Source organism: Mercenaria mercenaria, chromosome 4 (assembly GCF_021730395.1).
Source record: "Mercenaria mercenaria strain notata chromosome 4, MADL_Memer_1, whole genome shotgun sequence".
In the NCBI taxonomy this organism is placed as follows: Eukaryota; Metazoa; Mollusca; class Bivalvia; order Venerida; family Veneridae; genus Mercenaria; species Mercenaria mercenaria.
Genome location: NC_069364.1, coordinates 71,769,806 through 71,789,714, shown reverse-complemented (window position 1 = coordinate 71,789,714; position 19,909 = coordinate 71,769,806). Strand labels below are relative to the sequence as shown.

The 19,909-nt window shown below is 34.5% G+C and overlaps 1 protein-coding gene across 2 annotated transcripts; it reads left to right on the top strand.

Moving 5' to 3' along the window:
- The first annotated feature begins 5,386 nt into the window (after window positions 1–5,386).
- LOC123552112 (protein unc-93 homolog A-like) lies at window positions 5,387–19,669 on the top strand. Of its 2 annotated transcripts, none has more exons than XM_045341502.2 (4): window positions 5,387–5,519; window positions 5,780–6,708; window positions 10,042–10,309; window positions 11,341–12,113. In XM_045341502.2, the coding sequence occupies exons 2-4, from the start codon at window positions 5,869–5,871 to the stop codon at window positions 11,607–11,609; spliced, it is 1,377 nt and encodes a 458-aa protein (XP_045197437.2). In that variant the 5' UTR covers window positions 5,387–5,519; window positions 5,780–5,868; the 3' UTR covers window positions 11,610–12,113. The 2 variants fall into 2 exon arrangements, 1 of the variants encoding a protein (XP_045197437.2); XR_008370680.1 differs by lacking the exon at window positions 5,387–5,519 and adding an exon at window positions 19,057–19,669 and having other exon boundaries at window positions 5,575–6,708; window positions 11,341–11,710.
- The last annotated feature ends 240 nt before the right edge of the window (window positions 19,670–19,909 follow it).

Sequence of the window (19,909 nt, the reverse complement as noted above, 5' to 3'; positions counted from 1 at the left end):
AGGCGTAATCATTAGTGATTAAAATATGAACATGAATTATAAGCTTCATAATATGAAAAACGAACGTAATGTTTTAATTTGTTGTAGATAATACATTTATCTCTTGAACAGAAATGTTATTTGACATATCAGACATATTCTGCATAAAAAAGTATAGAAAAACAGTTATCAAATACACATGCATGAACGTACAGCATTTAGCACAGTGTGAAGTTGTACTTGATTTGTTCACCAAAGTTTATTCCGGGTGTTTGTGATTATTTAGAAACAAGCACATGAGAATACAATGTATATGTGAATAGTTTTCTCCCAATATTTGTTTTGTCTTCAAATTTTGTAATTCATCTTTAGACCAAGGTAAATATACTAGTAATATTGCGCCAATACATTTAGAATCTGAGTCTAAGACGTTGAGCTCATCCCGTACCGGTACCTGACTATGATGAAATGCGCCAATAGTGACGTAATAAAGCTGTGACGTTACCTATGGCGAAAAACAAATCGATAATGTAGGTCAGCGGGTGACTTTCTTCAGGAACTACGAAGTGCTCAGGACATGACATATCGTGTATTTTACAAGACAAACACACGAATAAATTTGCTTTTTGAAATATTTTTCTTTTCGCGATTAAATCATCATTATGCTTGCAATCATGTCTGAAAGACTGAAGTTCAAGTACCTAAATTACACCAATTTTTAATAGTGGCTGCTTGTGACTCTGTGGACGGACCGTCAGGGGAGGTAACTAGAGTCACGGATTGGGACTAGTGATGTTGATGCAGTCTATTTTTAACTTAGCTATTCTATTTTAATCAAGGATTTTCAAAAAACGGCACTGTGGCAGAGACACTTCCCAAAATGCAAGATAACATTTCCCAAAATCACACATACCAACAAATGGTTTAATTTTGTTTACATTTCAGTTTCATCAGGGGAAGCGGTTGTCGGGTATCGATTTTTCGGCGAACGCCGTCTGAATTCGTTTTCGTTACCTATGCCACGTGACTTCAATTTGCAAATCAAACTACTTGATAACGCATTATAGATAATTTATCAAAATGGAAGATTTATGCAACACTCTGCCTGATTGGACGAGAGTGTCAATTTCTTTCACTCTGTTGATTGTGCTACGCTGAGTGAAATGTAGACAAAGCGTTTATCCTAAACGACGCTGTTCACAGTTTTAAAGCTAACTTTGGCTCACTATATTTAGCAAGAATATTGATATATCTCAAAATGATAAGTAAGTTTAATAAATATGATAAAAACCTGTTCAAATACCAACATATATCAAATTAAAGAAAGAGCTGAATACGGTATGCGTATCACATGAATAAGGGTGTGATAAGAGTCTTTTATGTAGAGAAGTGCTTTTTAAAAGATTTTCCTTGTAACAATTGTCGTCTGTATATGAAAAGGTTTCTTGCTTTTGTGACTTATTCAGGTTGCGTATTAAAATGAGTACTTGTTTGCTTTGATATATTTGTTATAAATTATTTAACTGATTTATTATATATGAATATATTTCTTTAGTATGGTATGCAAATATTGAACTAAGTTGAAATCTGTTTTATTATATATATGCTATATAATGACTGAATCTCATTACACTGAAATGAAGGTACGCTGCATACAGTTTATCTATGTGATATGACTACGGTCAAACTTTGCTTATGAAACAGAAATATTGAAATAATTACAATTGTATGTTTTGCTTGACCTTCACTTTTTTTATAGGTGTGACGTCATTGTCCAAAGACTCATGAATAGCGAAAATGCATTTGTTAAAGTGGGATCAGTTGGCCTATTTTAGAAATAAATAAAAATAATAAATAAAAAAATCCTTTAATTGATTTTTTCTCATGTATTCTAATCAAACTTGATTTGTAGCATACTTATTAGGCCCGCAGCCAACTTTGTTCAGCTGGGACATTTGACCCCTTTTAGGAGCTGCTAGAGCTAAAACTAGAAATGCCTTTATACAGCGTCTCATGAACAGCTTGGTGGATCTTTGTCATACTTGGTCTGGAGCATCATTATAAGGTCCTCTTCCAAATTTATTTATATAGGAACTTGAGCCCTATTAGGGACCACTATAGCTAAAAGTAGATATGCCTTTCTTCGCATTAACCACTAAAATGTAATGGATTTTTATCAAACTCGATGTGTAACAATATCGTAAGGACTCCTGCTATTTTGTTACAAATGGGGATAGGGACCAATTTGGCTAAAAATATAAACACGTTTAATGACCTCTTCTCATGAACCGCTTCATGAATCTTCATCAAACTACTGCTGTAATTATTCGTCTAAGGATAAACGAAACAAAATTGCAACCCTACGAAACCTTTGCGAAAAATTAAAAGAGAACCATTTAAATTGTTAAAGTGCGGTGTTTAGTTTTGCAAATTGAAAAATGTTAAATGAAAGATGAATGTTAGATGAAACATTCATAAACTTCTTTCCTTATTACAATTCGCCGACCATCATTTTTAAAGATATTTCTTGTTTGTCTTACTGTAGCGCTGCGTTTACTGCGTGTTGTGCAGTACCAGTCTAATCTGTTATGTTCTGTGTCCCGGATTTTAGATTTTAGTCTTCAGGGGAGATAAATTTAATTAATCTTTCTCTGTTTACTTCCAGTTGATTATTCTCCCAACAAAATGTCATATGACGGGAAATATTACTGCAAATCAATCAAATGCGTGGCGATATCAAAAGAAATCAGAAGTCATGATTCGACTTTGGGGTAAATAAGTATACGATGGTAAAATTCAACAACAACACGTGAATATTTATCTTTTATCAACGTTTCGCCGCTTACGCCTTCATCAGGATAAATACATAATACTTTTTTTTTTGGGTAAATAAGTATAAATTCTAGGGTTACCGGGTAATAATAACATCGAAGACACGGCCTGTGATTAGATTTGTGAAACTTGGAAGTCTGAAAAATAAAGTGCAGTAGTCTAGTCTATAACAGTAAAAATTAAACTTGAGTTTAAAATATTTATTACTGTTTAAATTTTTTATAACACCATCTTTCCATAAATAGCATTTTTCCCCAATCTGGACGGTTATCGCGCAGGAAATTCCCGATTTTAAAGGCCAAGGCGTCTTCCCAATTTGCTGGTGAAAAGCCCTGGGAAATAATGCAATTTTCAGCATAAAATCGTTATATGTGGCTTTAGTATCGAAATTCTTTCGACAAAACATTTGAATAATATTACAATTATATGTAGACATTACTTTTTTTGCAATATTCTAACAGTGAACTCGCATTTTATGTGCTGATCACACACAGGGTTGATTTTGAAAGAGGACAATTCCATAACTAAAAGATCACCGTCAGTATATAAAAGACCTTATTTTAAAAGTTATGGTATCCAGAACTATATGCAAAGCAGACTCGGATCAACTTGGTTGTAAAGTTTGAATGTAATAAAAAAAAATGTTGAGCCTCATTTCTAGCTCACCTGAGCACAAAGTGCTCAAACTGAGCTTTTGTGATTGCCATGTGTCCGTCGTCGTTGTCAACAATTTGACTGTTAACACTCTAGAGGTCACAATTTTGAACCAATCTCAATAAATCTTGATCAGAATGTTACCCTCAATATTTTTTGACGAGTTCGAGATAAGGTCATCTTGGGTCAAAAGCTAGGTCACCAGGTCAAATCAAAGGAAAAGCTTGTAAGCACTCTAGAGATCACAATTTTTGCCCAATCTTAATGAAACTTGGTCAGAATATTAACCTTAGTAACATTTTAGACAAGTTCGATATTGGGTCATATAGGATTAAAAACTAGGTCACCAGATCAAACTAAAGGAAAAGCTTGTCAACACTGTAGAGGTCAAATTTTTGGCCCAATCTTAATGAAACTTGGTCAGAATGGAACCATCAATTAAATCTATGACGAGATTGACATTGGGTTATCTGGAGTCAAAAACTAGGTCACCAGGTCAAATCAAAGGAAAAGCTTGTTTACACTCCAGAGGTCACAATTCGGGCACAATCTTAATGAAACTTGGCCAGAATCATACTCTCAATAAAGTCTTGGAAGAATTTGATATTGGGTCATCTTAGTTCAAAAACTAGGTCAGCAAGTCAAATTAAAGGAAAAGCTTGTTAACATTGTAGAGGCCACATCTATGACTGTATCTTCATGAAACTTGGTCAGAACATTAATCTTAATGACTTTAAGGTCCATTTTGAATCTAGGTCATGTAGGTTAAAAAACTAGGTCACCAGGTCAAATCAAAGGAAAAACTAGTTAACACAGTAGGGGCCACATTTATGACCATATCTTAATGGCACTTGGTCAGAATATTAATCTTGATGTCCATCTATAGGTCAAGTTCAAATCTGGGTCAGGGGGATGAAAAACTAGGTCACTAGGTCAAATCATAGGAAAAGCTTGTTAACACTCCATAGGCCACATTTATGACTGTATCTTCACGAAACTTGTCCAGAATGTTAATCTTGATGATATTTAGGTCAAGTTCGAACCTGGGTCATGTCGGGTCAAAAACTGGGTCACCGGGTCAAATCAAAGGAAAAGCTAGTTTACACTTAAGAGGCCACATTTATGACAATATCTTAATGAAACTTGGTCAGAATGTTAATCTTGATGCTCTTTAGGTCAGGTGAGCGATACAGGGCCTTCATGGCCCTCTTGTTTATATTTTCTCTGACCTACTTAATAAATTAAAATTTATATGACAGTAACCTTATATTCTCTATTTATTACATGTTTGACGTTGCAGGAGTGTAATACAGCCATTAAATAAAAGCGATACTGCACTAGTGTAATAAAGCTTTGACATCGATGTCATTTATAGTGTAATAAATTCAGTGTGGATAGTCACAAATGTAAGATGAATTCTTTTTATCACATGTTAGCCTTTCTTGTCGAAACACCAAAAATTCGACTTTCTTCTGCTATATAAACAAGTCAATTTGACCGACGTCGCCTATAAAAGTTGTGCTTATGCCGGTGCTAGGGATGGGGGTTGGTGTTTCACATTTTATCAAGCAATCTGTTTTATATTTGGCATGAATGTCATCCTCAGTCAGACGAAGTCTCTTGCGCAAACCACAGGTTCCTATCTCAATATTTGACTTTCATCTAAGAATGTTACAAAAAACAGCTGAAATGCACCGCCCCATCAGTACTCTCAGTGCTTTGATTATTCTATGTTGTTGTTTTTTTAAACTACTGACAGGAGATTGTCTGAATAACTTTGCAGATTAAGTTGTGACAACGCATTAATTCAGGGAGGGCCTAAATTGTCCATCTTGTAGAATATGTAGAATAGCTGTATTATACCAGTATTATCAGAATGATTTGCATGAAGTTCATGTGAGAGGGAAAAGTAGGTAACTAGGTTGTGGTGGGTCTTTAAGTATGATAGTACTGGATAATGACACTTAGATTATGGATTAATACTATATGTACTCGAACGGTACAAGCAATTAATATTACGAGAGATATGCAAAGGAAAGTACCGGTACATACAGGTATGAATGATTTATTTTTAACAGTCGTTCGACTTCACTTCACTGTTAGCGTGACAAACACGTGGTTCCTGTTGATATTTTTAGTTTATCGCATTGTTCTTGCGTTGACTTGTAAAGAAAAGTATTCTACGGGTTGTTAAGGGAATCAAGAACACGGACACTAAATAGGACTTCTGTTAAAAAACTTAGAGGATTATTTTTAACGTCAGAAGCTGTTAACGTCAGTCATAATATTATATAATTGGTATTCTTTTTTTCAGATTTACACTAGCTCCTCTGAAAATCTTAAATGGGAAGAAATAGTATAGATACCAGCTCGTATAACAAAGAATAAATACGTTCATTCAAAATGGATATAAAAACGACAGGGAAAGAATACAGAAATACATTTGTGTTGTCAGGAGCCTTTACAGCAATATTTACTGCCTACCTTGCAATACAAAATCTTCAAAGTAGTTTGAATCAAGAGCAAGGCCTTGGAATCATCTCCTTGTCATGTATGTATGCTTGTATAATAATTTCTGGCATCCTCGCACCTGCCATCATTCATGTTTTTGGGGAGAAAAAAATTCTCGTAATCTCGTTCATATGTCACGTGATCTATATAGGAACTAATTTTTATCCAACATTTGCGACATTAGTGCCCTCATCAGTGTTGTTAGGCCTTACTGCTGGACCAATGTGGACGTCTCAAAGTGTGTATCTGGCTGATATGGCGTTTTCCTACGCAGCAAAATCTTCGAAAGATGGTCATGCTGTCCTAAGTAAATTTAATGGAATTTTCTTTGCAATGTTTGGAACCACACAAATAACTGGAAACCTGATTTCATCGCTAGTTCTTCAACAGGGCGGTGTCAACAATAACTCCTCAATCAACGAAACTGCTGTAAAATTTTGTGGCAGTGAAGATTGTCCTATGGCGGTCAATGCCACAAAAATTGATGAACCCGATCGTCATATTGTTTATGTTCTTTTAGGGATATTTTTAGTATGTGATGTTTTTGGTGTTATTCTTACATCTTGTTTCTTGCCGTCGATAAACAAACCAGCTTCAAAAGAAAAAGTAAATCTGTTGAAATCTTTAGCGTCATGTGGAAAGGGACTCACAGATTTAAACCTTGTATTTCTGTTACCCTTAATAATGTTTATGGCGATGGAGCAAGCAATTCTGTGGACTGATTATACAAAGGTAATATATTTATTGTTAAAACACTGTCATGACGTCAATCCTTTGTACTCGCTGTACTGTATTTTTAATATTGGACTGCTTTCAATGGAACGCAGTACAATATTTCCCACGTGGAGTCCAATATTTTAATATTGGACTGTTCAGTTTAATATTGGACTGCGCGAGAAAAACGATTAATATACAGAATCAATGTACTCGTGAAGTCCAATATTTAGCAATTATCAAATCCATATAAAGACAGTGAAACCAAATGAAAGCAGTCTAATATTTTAACAAAAAAAATTAATAATAAAATGGAAATTAATATAAAAAAACTAAGTTGTATGTATATATGCCTAATAAATATGGACAAAATCGCAAAAGTTTAAAAATAACTTTATACATTTTTTTTTTGCATGCGTCGACGTAGTTTTACTTCCTAAACGACAACTTGCTGGAGCAACAATTTCGTCAATATTGTTTACGTTTCCAGTTTAAAAAAAATGTGCAAGAATTTATTCCTTTCTGCTAAAAAGCTGTTTTATAAGACCAAGCATGATAGTTCTTTGAGGCTGCACTGTGGTAAATTCCTAGATTTCGAGACGAGGGAGGGCCTTCTAGTCATACAAACTCAAATTCTCTACATGTAACAAAACGGTTGCATTAACTTAGAAACTTTAAAGGCTAAATACAGTACAAAACAACCATAATAATTCTGTAGTGCTTTTTCACGTTTAACTACCCTTTTAATAGTACTTTAGTTGCAACAAGGAATTGGTAAAACCGAATTATGCTCCCCAATGCATGTGCTTGAGGGAGATAATCCAAAAACCAGGTAAGGTAGAGTTAAGGTTCTTTGAAACTGCAATTCCCATCAATGGCCTCTATCATATTTGTCAAGTGTCAATGAAATGCCGTTAATACTTTATGAAAGTAAAGCTCCGAACAAGCCTTATTTGTATAAAAATGAAGTCTCAATGAAATGTCAGTAATAAGCCTTATTTTGTGTAGTAAAGGGAGATAATTCAAAAGCTAGGTAAGGTAGATTTATGGTTCTTTGACAATGCTCTTTATCTTAACATGACCTCTATAATTATGTGAAATTCCAATAAAATGCCATTAATAATTTTCAAGTTATATTCCAGATAGACGGACGGACCGACGAGCGGACTAAGTGACAACTATGCTCGCCCTTCGAGGAGCATAAAAACAATACTACACGTTTTTAAATGTTCATTTAAACGCCAGCAAAGGCGTATTGACAGTAATTTTTAGCATGAACCATAGGAATTTACCGTTCATGTTTATTTGAGCATAATGCTTATTAATTTTAGTGACTATTCTGGATCCTGAAAAAAACCATTTTTTTCCAATACCCAAAATTTTCCGTTGAAAACCTTGGCGTTATTCGTGTTGAAAAAAAAATGCAAAAAAGAGTGTTCCTTTCAAAATAAAAAACGTTTACAGCACAACACGTATAAAATAATAGATTGCCTTCATTTTTTTTGTGTGTGTCCGCAGCCAGTGTGAAGCATTTGCTCACATTTGTTCAGTCTGTGAAACTGCCTGTTAGAAGAAAATGCAAATAAGGGACATATGTACTTACATGAACCTTAGTTTTGACTCGTTATTTTTAAATTTTTTTCTTGTATACAATTTCTTTTTATATTTTCGAAAGAAATACTGAGATTTAAGTGATAAAATATCTAATAAATTCAAGGTGAATGATATCAAATGAGCCGTGCCATATGAAAACCAATATAGTGGCTTTGCGACCAGGATGGATCCAGACCAGCCTGCGTATCCGCGCATTCTCTGCGCATTCGCGTGCTGTTCTCTAACAATTTATCTAATTCCAATAGGCTTTGAAAGCGACCAGCATGGATCCTGACCAGACTGCGCAGATGCGCAGTCTCGTCTGGATCCATGCTGGTCGCAAACACACTACTTTGTTTTTTCTCATGGCGCGGCTCAAATATTTTTTTTCAGTAATCCAGTTGGGACTTAAATATATTTTCATTTTGGGTGCCTTAGGCACCGTCATCTGTTGTGATAATAACTTAAACACTGTTAAATAGGAGTGGTTTTGGGTGCACAAATAAAATTCATATCGAAAGCAAGTTTTCCTTAGTTTTAGTCCAAAATATTAGACGTGTACATGCTCATTTTACCTTCAACATTCATTATTTTATTATTTTACATTTTATTTTCAATCTGCAAAGCGATAAGACGGAAGCTGAAAACTAAGTAGTCCTATCAATAAGACCTGACATAACATATTTTAATTTAATTAACAGGTACGAAAATAATATCACAAGTTTAAAAGGGTTTTGACTTACCATTAGCTGTATCTGATAATATATCAAAAGTGTGTGTTCTGTAAGTCTTCTTGCACTATATTTGAAGATTTTGGGACAAATTATGTACAACCCAACAAAAACTGTCACTGAACTAATAAATCACAACAACAGTATATTGCCAGGCATGTAAACAAATCACCCAATTTCTCATACAGTGCACATGTTCTCCAGCTGCCCGATTCCATTTACGCTTTCAGTGAAATATTATCCTCATCCGCCATACCCTTATAAATTTTAACACCTAGAAAGTTTCCTTGTACACGCTTACACAAAAAGAAAAGAAGCACTCTCTTGCCATAAATTAGAATAAATCCAGTTTTTGTTTCCAAAATGTCACAAAATTTCTTTTCACCACCGCCGCCTTTCGTGTACTACTGTTTATTCCGTGTATGTTAACACAATTAAAAGCATCAAGAGAATCCAGAGCTAACTGAAGTCCTGTATTACGAAAGCGAGAAAAAAAGAGAAACACGAGAAAAACGCAATCGTGCATTATGAGAAAAACGTGCTTAAATTTGTCATGAGGATATACGGGGTATTTCATAATCATATAGCAATTGTTATCAAATGCGGTTAAGTGAATAAGAAAGCGAATTTAATTTTAGAATATTTTATGTCAATGGTTCGTACATAATTTCTTATTTGTTAAGTCATAAAAACAATGTTTTAAGTAAGATATAAGCCTCAAACGATCCAATATGTAAAATACTGGACGGTCCTCAGCGCTGACGCGCTTCGGACAGTCCAGTATTTTACATATTGGATCGTTTTCGTCTTATTTTCTATACATATTGAAAAAATGACATTTTGTACGATTTTGTTTCATCTTATATGAAAAACAAAGTGTTTTTGCAGATGAAATGGAACATTTCATAACTACTGCTGTTGAATGAACTAATCCAATACAATACACAGTTGTCAATGCTGACGAAATACTTTGCCCCTGGGTGTATTTAACTTATCGTACTGGCATGGAGTTTTTTCTTTATTTTAGGCATTCATCAGCTGCCCATTAGGAATTCAGAAGCTTGGATTTGTCATGGCAACCTATGGTGGCTCCACAACAGTATTCGCACTCATATTTGCTCGAATCTCGAAATATACGGGACGATATATTTTATTTGCTCTTGCTGGTCTGCTGAATCTTGGTATTTTGATAACGTTATATATGTGGATACCAAGTTCTGAGGATGTTGTTCTGATATTTTTGATACCAGTTATCTGGGGCGTGGCTGAAGGAATATGGCAAATACAGTCAAATGGTAAGATGAATTCTGCTTAAAAAATAAACGAATGCGGACTAGAAATCAGATTTTTACTTTTTTGCGTGCCTAATGCTTACTCTTGTCCGTACGTCTGTCCGTATGTCCGAATGTTTCATGCGTGTCTCAAAAGTTATTTAAGATACAGCCATCAAATATCAAAGACTTATCATTAAGCAAGTAAAGTTTTAGACCTGTGGTATAGTTTTTGATTTCACTCAGTCTGACCAGAGTTATATCCCTTGACTTGGTAAAACATGTTCATGAAGGTTTATGTCGCATATATGTATCTCAATATCAAAAAGTATTTGAAAGCATATAGGAATATTATTCAGCATGTGAAGTTGTTTCACCTTAGGATTTATTTGGGATTTATCTAGACCAGAGTTATCGCAAAAAACTATTTGACAAGGAGTCATGATTTCACTCAACAAGACTAGAGTGATATCTTTGACTCATTCAAAAATATGCATTAAACTAAAAGTTTATGTTTCACGTATCGCAAAAAGTATTTGACGTAGAGTCATGAAACTTTACATGAATGTTGTTTAGCATATGAAGTTATGCACTTGGGCTTGATTAAGATTTACCGACCCCATCCTCACCAAAAATAAAACATATCTAATCATTCAGTTTCTTTTATCTGGTATTTTAATGATGTTTTGTAGTATCCATACACCATACTCCCCCTTCGGTGACTGACACCCAAGTCCAAGGTAATATAAATATACTTAGTTTTGTGTTGTCAGAAAGTAACATATGACCGTACAGTGAAAGAAAGTTGGGGCATCAGCGTCCTGTGGAGAAGCATCTAGTTATAAATATCCATTATATTTTCTCAGTTTAGCATAATAATTAAGATTTATGTCTTTTCACCAGTAAAATGAATATATCTTTGGCTTTTAGGGACAAATGTTTTTTTGTATCATCTGTGGATATGGATTTTCATCACTACACGACATATTTATTCCAATAATTTATTTCTTATTTCAGTTCATTAAATTTTGCTTGTACTATAATTTCTGTTTCAGCCCTGATTGCACTGTTATTCCCGGAAAAGAAAGACTCCGCCTTTGCCAATTATCATACCTGGAAAGCCATTGGTTTTACATTGACATTTATTTATGGAAACCTTCTCTGTGTGTCAATAAAATTAATAATCGCCATAAGTTTACTGACGGTGTCGATGATTTTATATTTAATTGTAGAAATAAGAGTAAAACAAAGGAAATCTAACCGTGAAAAAAAGACAGAAGAAGGAAATCAATTAGATCCAGGTAGCAATACCTATTATGGTTGAAAAGCTCACAGTCACATTTTTCTCTCACTGATTTGACTTACATATTCGCAACATCATTACAGCTGTAAAATTTCGTATAGGAATTGCTGTTCCTTGCCGCGGTACGTACAAAGATATTTTTTTTTATAGATTTTTAGACACACGTCTACGGAATAACATATTTTAATAGCGACGAAAGTTTATTCTGAAGTTTTTTTCCAGCAGAAAAAATATTCCTTGTTGTTGCCATTATTTAATAGATATTGCATAAACTCTACAAAGCGACAAGCATAATCGAACATTGTTCATATAAGATTTTATGTAATAACGCTTATAACTGCATATTTTCTACTTTGCCTTTATATTAATTGTTAAATCGGTAATGGTCATTCATTCATGAAATGTAACTCCTCGCTCCTGCACCGCACTAGCGTATGGCGTGCCTGTTCTAAGAATGTATACATGCTTGTATTATACTGTATATTAATTGCATCAGCCGTAGTGAATAAACGTAATATTAAACGATCACGTCTTGGGTCAGTCATTTAAATAAAAAACAAATCCCTTTAAGGGTACGAAATGTTCATATAATTAGAACATTACATTGACGACGAGGATAAATCAGTGCATCAAAACAGTGGATATTAATTAACAAATAACTAATGACTACCGGAATTCACGAAATTTGAATTCTACAGTAATGAACAGTTTGCAGGTGTTAGATGGGGCAAATATGTCGCGAAATTATTTGTGGGAATGAACATAGAAAGAAAAGAAAAAAAGGCATTGTTATTACACTACTCCGGAGATGATGTATTTGAAATATACGAGACGCTTAACCTTGGAAATACTGACGACAATTATACAGAAACAAAATCTGCGCTTCATGACTATTTCATGCCGAAAAAAGAATAAAGAATCTCAACGATTTGAGTTCAGAAATTTAAAACAAAATCAAGGCGAAATAATAGATATGTACGTTACGAAATTACGACAGAAGGCGAAATATTGTGAATTCAGTGACAAGGACGATGTAGTTAAAAGTCCAATAATAAATATATGTATGAATTGAAATATATCGCGGAAAAACAAGCACACGCAATGGACAAACATGACAGTCTTCCAGTAAACAAAATTAAGAAACATCCTTCCCAGCGGCCTCAGCCAGAAAATCCTGCTTATCAGAAAGAAAGACAGAAGTGTAGAAACTGCGGAGGAACTTATTCACGTGCAAGAAAAAGTACAGCCCTTGGCGTAAAATGCAACTGTCATAAAAGAAACCATTTCATTGCGGTATTTCGGAAGCGACTGAATTCGAAAGGACAACTACACGAAATATCCGGAAATAACAATGGCTATGAAACCATCAGTGAAAACGAATCTAGTTTGAAACGGATGTGACTTTTGGACTTAGTGCTATAAAGAAAATCTCAAACAAAAAAGTGTCAAAAGTAAACTTGATTGACTTTCCTTGTTGACACAGGAAGTAGTTTTGAATATGCTCGACGTCGTTAATCGACAAAATGAAACCGAAAATCCAGAAAACAAAAACAAAAGCATACGCATTCGGTGAAAGCAAACCATTGTCTATAAAAGGGAAATATGTATGTGCCATAGATTCGGGTCCTAAATTCGCAACAACGGACTTTCACATCGTTAACGGGTCATCGGAAAATTTGACAAGCTATGAAACCGCCGCTGAACTTGAAATCGTTCCAGTCATACAGACAATATCGAGTAAAAAAGAAAAGTATTCAGAGTTACAAGTACAAACCAATGTTTAATGGGCTGGGAAAATTAAAGGATAAACAAATTAAATTCCATATAGACGAAAATGTTGCACCTACCGCCCAGCCAGCTAGATGGATTCCATTTCACGTCCGTGATAAAGTTGCACAAGAGCTCGAGAAACTTGAAAAATTCGACGTGATTAAAAAAGCCACAGGTGCGACACCCTGCGTCTCGAACTTGGTCGTTGCTGCGAAACCCAAGTCTCCGAATGAGGTCAGAATTTGTGTAGACATGAGAAAAGCTAACCTAGCACATGTCGTGCCTACAATAGATGACATGATAATGGAACTAAATGTCTCTACCGTGTTTTCAAAGGTAACTTTACAAAGCTTAAGGGTTCTATCAGCTCGAATTTTCCAGAATGAAATACAGCAAGTGTTAAATGGACCAAACGGTGTACTGAAAATTTCAGATGAAATGGGAAAACACAAACAGAACATGACAGAAACTTAGAAGCACTTTTGCAACGGTTGCAAGACATAAATCTGACACTCAACAAAGTAAAATGTGATTTCGGAGGTTGATGGGATTTCCTGCTGGTGTTTCTGCGATGTTAGTATTAAACAATCCCGTCTTGGGTCAGTCATTTGAAATACAAATCCCTTTAAGGGTCCGAAATGGATAAGAGGTTTGTTTTTGGACACAAGCCGGATAACGTTAGTTCAGAAACACAGTAACCAAATATTCTATTTAACCTGCCATTTCATCTAAAATCATTTCAGACAATTTTTGATCTTCGCTACCTTTTCTGAACTTGAAGATACGTAGCTGCATTTGCGTTTGGTTTTAATAAGTTTACACTGCGAATTAATCCTTGAAAATTATAGACAAGAGACCCTTAGAACTGTACTTTTTTCATATAAAGAATTTTTTAATCAAGAATTAAAACCTTACATCAAATATTTTAAACTTTTATATCTACTTTACATGTATGCATAAACAGGGCTGGGGTGTAAAAATGCATAACATGACGTTGAATATGTATAATATAAACAACTAGGATTCCGGAGGTTTTTACAAAGTGATTAAGGCCTTATTAGTATTTATCACTGATCACTGAAGTTTCATTGTTTATCTAGGTAGGTAAAATTGAAAGTTTTGAACTTACATGAAAAAGGGTGATTAGAATAATACTTTAGTTGCACAAAAACGAGCCCGAATCGACTTTTATCTTAAGGGCTACCTGGGCTAGCTGTGTCCGGCAGCTACAACTGACTGCTCGGTCATGGAATTGAACACTTCACGCCGAAAACTTACACTGTAGCTTGCGAATTATGAAGTGAATTACGTTAATCTACTATGTCAATTCCAATATCGGACTGAAATTTATTTTTCACTCTTTTATGGTCAAACATGCCAGGTCACACATTCGGAAATGTAGCAGATCGCCTTTAAAAATAAATCATCTACTCTAGACAATAAAAGTGAAGTGTCTGTCAAAACATAAGTTTATACAAGTATAAATACGTGCATAGTTGTATTGATGTGAAGTTGGCAGTGCCAAAAACGTAAAAAGATCCAGTTGCAGCAGTAGCAGTGAGCAGTAGCAACAGTGGCAGTGAGCAGTAGCAGCAGTGACAATGAGCCATATTAGTGAGCAGTGGCAGCAGTAACACTAGTAGCAGAATCATTAACAACAGTAGCAGTGAGCAGTAGCAATGTAGTAGTAACAGCAGTAGCAGCTGCCACTGCAATTTCAGGTTTTGGCTCTGCCACTCCTGTTTCTTCTAATTTTACTATTTTCCTTTTCCACTGCTCTCACTGCTACACCTATATTCTTTTACTGCTACTCTTGCTATTTTTTGAGCCAGTTTCACGTGTTTACTACTGCTACTGTTGAATTCATGTTTTTTTTTCTACTGCTATTCTGGATTTTACTGTTTTTTTGTTCTTCTACTTCTAGTGCTTCTGCCAATTTCACGTTACAGTAACTTCCTATACATCCAGTATGAATAAATAGGTTGTACAGTAACCTCGGGCAATAATGACACTAGGTGTGCCAATATGGCAAGAAGGCACAATAAAGCCGCGCATTTACCTCTTGATAGAAATAAATAACGTAAACGTAAACATTTAGTATAATTTGCGATTGGAACAACTGGTTCAGCCGCATCAAGAATATTGTTGGAATGATTTTTAATTGAACATGCAGTTATTATATAATATGAACCTACAACAACTCCATTTTTCAATCTCAAAATTTATTTATCCATTATAGTGAAACACATAAATACATTTTTACAATCAGAAAATAATAATTAGATATCTTATTGATGCCAGAGCTAGATGAGCTACATTCAATAATTCGCTAGCCTCAAAATCCTGCGGAACATTTAAAGGTCTATAGTGCTTTAAATTTTTATCTTAAAAACAAATGAAATAGCTTTGAAATAGGTGTTGACAGGCACTACTTTTAATATTGCACATGAACAGTTATAGTTAAAGCCATAAGGGGATGTAATAAAAAACAATAGGTTCAATAAAACATTCAAGTATAAGCAGCAATATTCAAACCTTTGACAAATGTTAAAGAAAACAATTATCAGAAATAGGATTTAACAAGTAATTAATGTATTTTTGTTCATGACGCAAAATGTCGCAGCCACATTTCAAACAAATGCATTATAAGCATTTTAAAGAAAGAAACGGAATATATCCAAACGTCAACACCAGCATTATTCCAGAGTTACAACGCAATACGCACACAAACTAAAATTAATGAAGTTTGGATGAATACACTATATTAGGGTCTAGATTTGTTGAATATGTGACTATATGATATGCAATTGTAGTTGTAAATATGTATTTTGATGAGGTGCCTATGGTACACTCAAATAAAATATTTTTTCTTTCTCTGTTCTGTTCTTAATTCGCAAATGTAAAATGTTAGATGTTTAACAATGATAGGTAAAATATTGAAAAAATATATATCTGAATGCCTTAAGTAAATGTGATAATGATGTTAATAACTGGGCTGATAAGGTAAAAAAAATCATTGCATGATATTGGATTTGTTGAAGTATGGGATTCCCCCCACAGTGTAGAATTTAATTTATTTCTACCGATATTTAAGCAAAGATTAATAGACTGTGGCATACTGACATAAGAAATAATAGCGTGCTAACACATCTATACTTTTATATTAAAGAAGATTTATGCTTTGAAAAATACCTCAATCTATTTCAAAGTAAAACTTTCAGGTTTGCTCTGACACCGCTTAGTGTGTCTGCTCACAAGCTCCGTATTGAGGCTGGGAGGTTTGGTAGATACTGTCTAGAACGGCAGTTTTGTGATTTAAACGATGTCAATGACGAGTACCATTTCATTTGAAAGTGTAAAGCACATGAGCAAATAAGAAGTCTGTTTATTAAACAATATTGTTATATCCACCAAAGTATGTTTAAAATTACGCTATTTTTACAGTCCAAAAACAAATATCATCATACTTAATTTATATAAATGTGTTATAAAAGCAAATAATGGTCGAAATTTATCTATTTACACATTTTTAGATTACTTCTTAGCAGATTTAGAAAATGTATCATAATTATAATTCCTGTATAATTAAGTATTTTGCAGAGTTTAGATTGAATGGCATATCTCACTTTCTCTTTAATTTTGTTAGTTCTCCTATTTGTATGTTGAATTAAGGATTAAGTTAATAAACTACCGCTTCTTCTTTTTCAGCCTAGCACATGTGTATTTCTTTGATGGAAATATGTCTTCCTTTTTGTAACGCAATAGTTTTTCCACATGTGATGTCTGAATATTGTCAATTTCATTTGTATGCGTAACCTTGAGAATTTATATAAGGTACTTTAATAATGTACTTGTAGTGTACCCGTTAAATAAACTTTCTGTCCTGTTATTAAGCCGTGGACATGCATATCTTAAGCTGTACTTAAATCGAACAAACAATTTCTACATCACGTTCCTCTAGCTGAAAATCGCATTACATCTGATAAATTTGAGAACATACGTAACAACCGTTACAAAGACAACATCACGAGTACATTTTAGTACTGATTAATGACCAAGCACGAGCAATAAGGACATCGTTTAGACATAATATGAGCCGTGCCATGAGAAAACCAACATAGTGGCTATGCGACCAGCATGGATCCAGACCAGCCTGCGCATCCGCGCAGTCTGGTCAGGATCCATGCTATTCGCTAACAGTTTCTCCAATTCCAATAGGCTTTAAAAGCGAACAGCATGGAGCCTGACCAGACTGCGCGGATGCGCAGGCTGGTCTTGATCCATGCTGGTCGCAAACCCACTATGTTGGTTTTCTCATGGTGCGGCTCATATATTTTAACGTATTTATAGCTGTCGTGAAAATACAATAACAGTCTTACATGGACTTTATCAAATACACAAAATTTGTTAGGTTGTTAAAGTGAAGTTTTGAAACATTTATCTTGCAATTTCACGGTGAAAAAAACAACAACATATGAGTGAAATTTATCTATGCATAACATTGGTTGAAATACTAAAAACATCTTTTTGTTTTACGTATTGGATTTAAAGACCCACCTAAACCTAGTGACTTACTTTTTCCTGCCACAGGAATGACGTGATAATTATCCCTATAGTACTGCTATAATACAGCTAAACTACAAGATGACAGGACAATTTAGACCCTCCCTGAATAAATGTATTTTCACAACCTCATCTGCAAATCTGTTCAGTCAGTCGCTTCAGCTGAGATTTAAAAACATAGATAACTATCTTACACTGTAAACAAACTGTGACCTTAATCGACTGATCTGCATATTGCTGTATTTATTCGACATTAAACACATCGTCTTGGCCTAATATATATCACTTTTGATTTGTAACAAGGTACTTGTATTTCTAACTTTTTCCATGCAAATCATGTATAAATACCATCATGGAAAGGAATCTAGTTATTCTGTTGCGCGTCTTTAATTAACTTGTTTCACATGTTGACACTAGAACTTACATTTACACTCGTGGCTACGTTTCAGATATATTGCATTTGAATATGTCCGTGAAAGATTATAAAAATCTGTAGTGTGAATATCCGGCTCTGGGATAACTGTTAAGGCTGTTACCTGAAAGCCGAATTTTCGACAAGTGATGGAAATAATTTGTCTCAAATAACGGCAATTTATTGAACAAAACGAATTGCTTTCTTTAGAGTAATTTTTTCTCATAGTAGCGCAAAATGAACGTCATAAACAGAAATGACGTCGAGTTACGGTTTAGTTTGTATTATCATTTGTGGCATAAGCTTACGTTCTTTCGTTAAAAATGGCGACTGATATCTGCTATGGATAGTCTCATCTTCTTTGGGAGATCACTTATTTGTTGGTTTTAAATAAATTAGTAGTAAATGTTCGTTATGAAGACGGTGGTGTTTGTCCGTAATGCATATACTACGTCATTGTACTACGTCACATCCTTTTCAACCTTGAGTTGCATTGAGGAAGGTGCGTAGAAATCCAGACAATTTAAAACCCGTCCACCCCCACCCCCTGACTTACTGGAATATATGTACAACTTGTATATTTACGAAAATTGCATCTGGGTCAATTTATCAGCCAAAGGGTAAATAATTTTTCTCTCAGTTCGTAGAAATTTCCCTTATCACTCCTATAAAACACTAAAAGTAGCTCTATATATAGATTCTTTTTTTCTATTTGAATTTTAGATACTGCCGCTCTTTCTCCTGTATGGTTTCAGAATGCAGCTTTAAAAACCAGAAAATAACTCCAGGATCGATGTACGGCTCCAGCAGGACGGCGGAAATCGAAAACCTCAACATTCAACAATCAGAAGGAATCCCGGCATGAACCCGTATATGTTAGCGGCAAGTGAACATCGGACGCATAACTTTACCTCTTGCATATGATATAAACCTCTGTTTCCGAGGGCCAAATTGACAATTACTAACATGATTCAAATCCTCTATGGTCCGAACGATTGGAACTAATTGTTGCTGTTGTTGTTTAAACAATGCCAATTTGGGGTGTGTGTGGTGACTTACTGTTTTTTGAAACAATGCCCTTTTGGGGCGTTATTATGATTTTAATTTACTCATAGTTGCCGGGATACCCTAAGTGGTTGTTTGTAATGACTGAGTATCTCGAATTGTTGTTGAAAATTTAAAATTGTGAAAAGTGAAATATTGTTCTTGTTGAATGAAACTTGGGACGTTTACACTTTTCGAAAAAATGATAAATATTAACATTTTTTAAACTACGGAGCCGTGCCATTCTTAAAGTTCAGTAATAAAATTTAGTGTTTGTGTTTACAATTATTGGCATATGAAAAAAGTAAAATATTGAAAATGCTGTCATCTTGTATACTTATTACTTTAGTCTTTTGTGAGTACCAAATAACTTCTATGAATCCAGAAATATACTACAAGAAACAGAGAGGGGACGTCATTTACCGCACGAGAATCATCTGCATAAGTGGACGCTGTATTGTTTTGCAGCGAACTTGCACGTTAAAATAGGTTTAGTCAGATGTTCATACTTTGATGAATCCCGTGTTATCAT

What these genes read in the sequence shown, in the direction of transcription:
- LOC123552112 (XM_045341502.2), top strand. Translation starts at nt 5,869, where the DNA reads ATGGATATAAAAACGACAGGGAAAGAATACAGAAATACATTTGTGTTG. An exon ending in TGTGGACTGATTATACAAAG is followed by an intron (nt 6,709 to 10,041) that starts GTAATATATTTA and finishes TCTTTATTTTAG; the next exon opens with GCATTCATCAGCTGCCCATT. An exon ending in ATGGCAAATACAGTCAAATG is followed by an intron (nt 10,310 to 11,340) that starts GTAAGATGAATT and finishes TTTCTGTTTCAG; the next exon opens with CCCTGATTGCACTGTTATTC.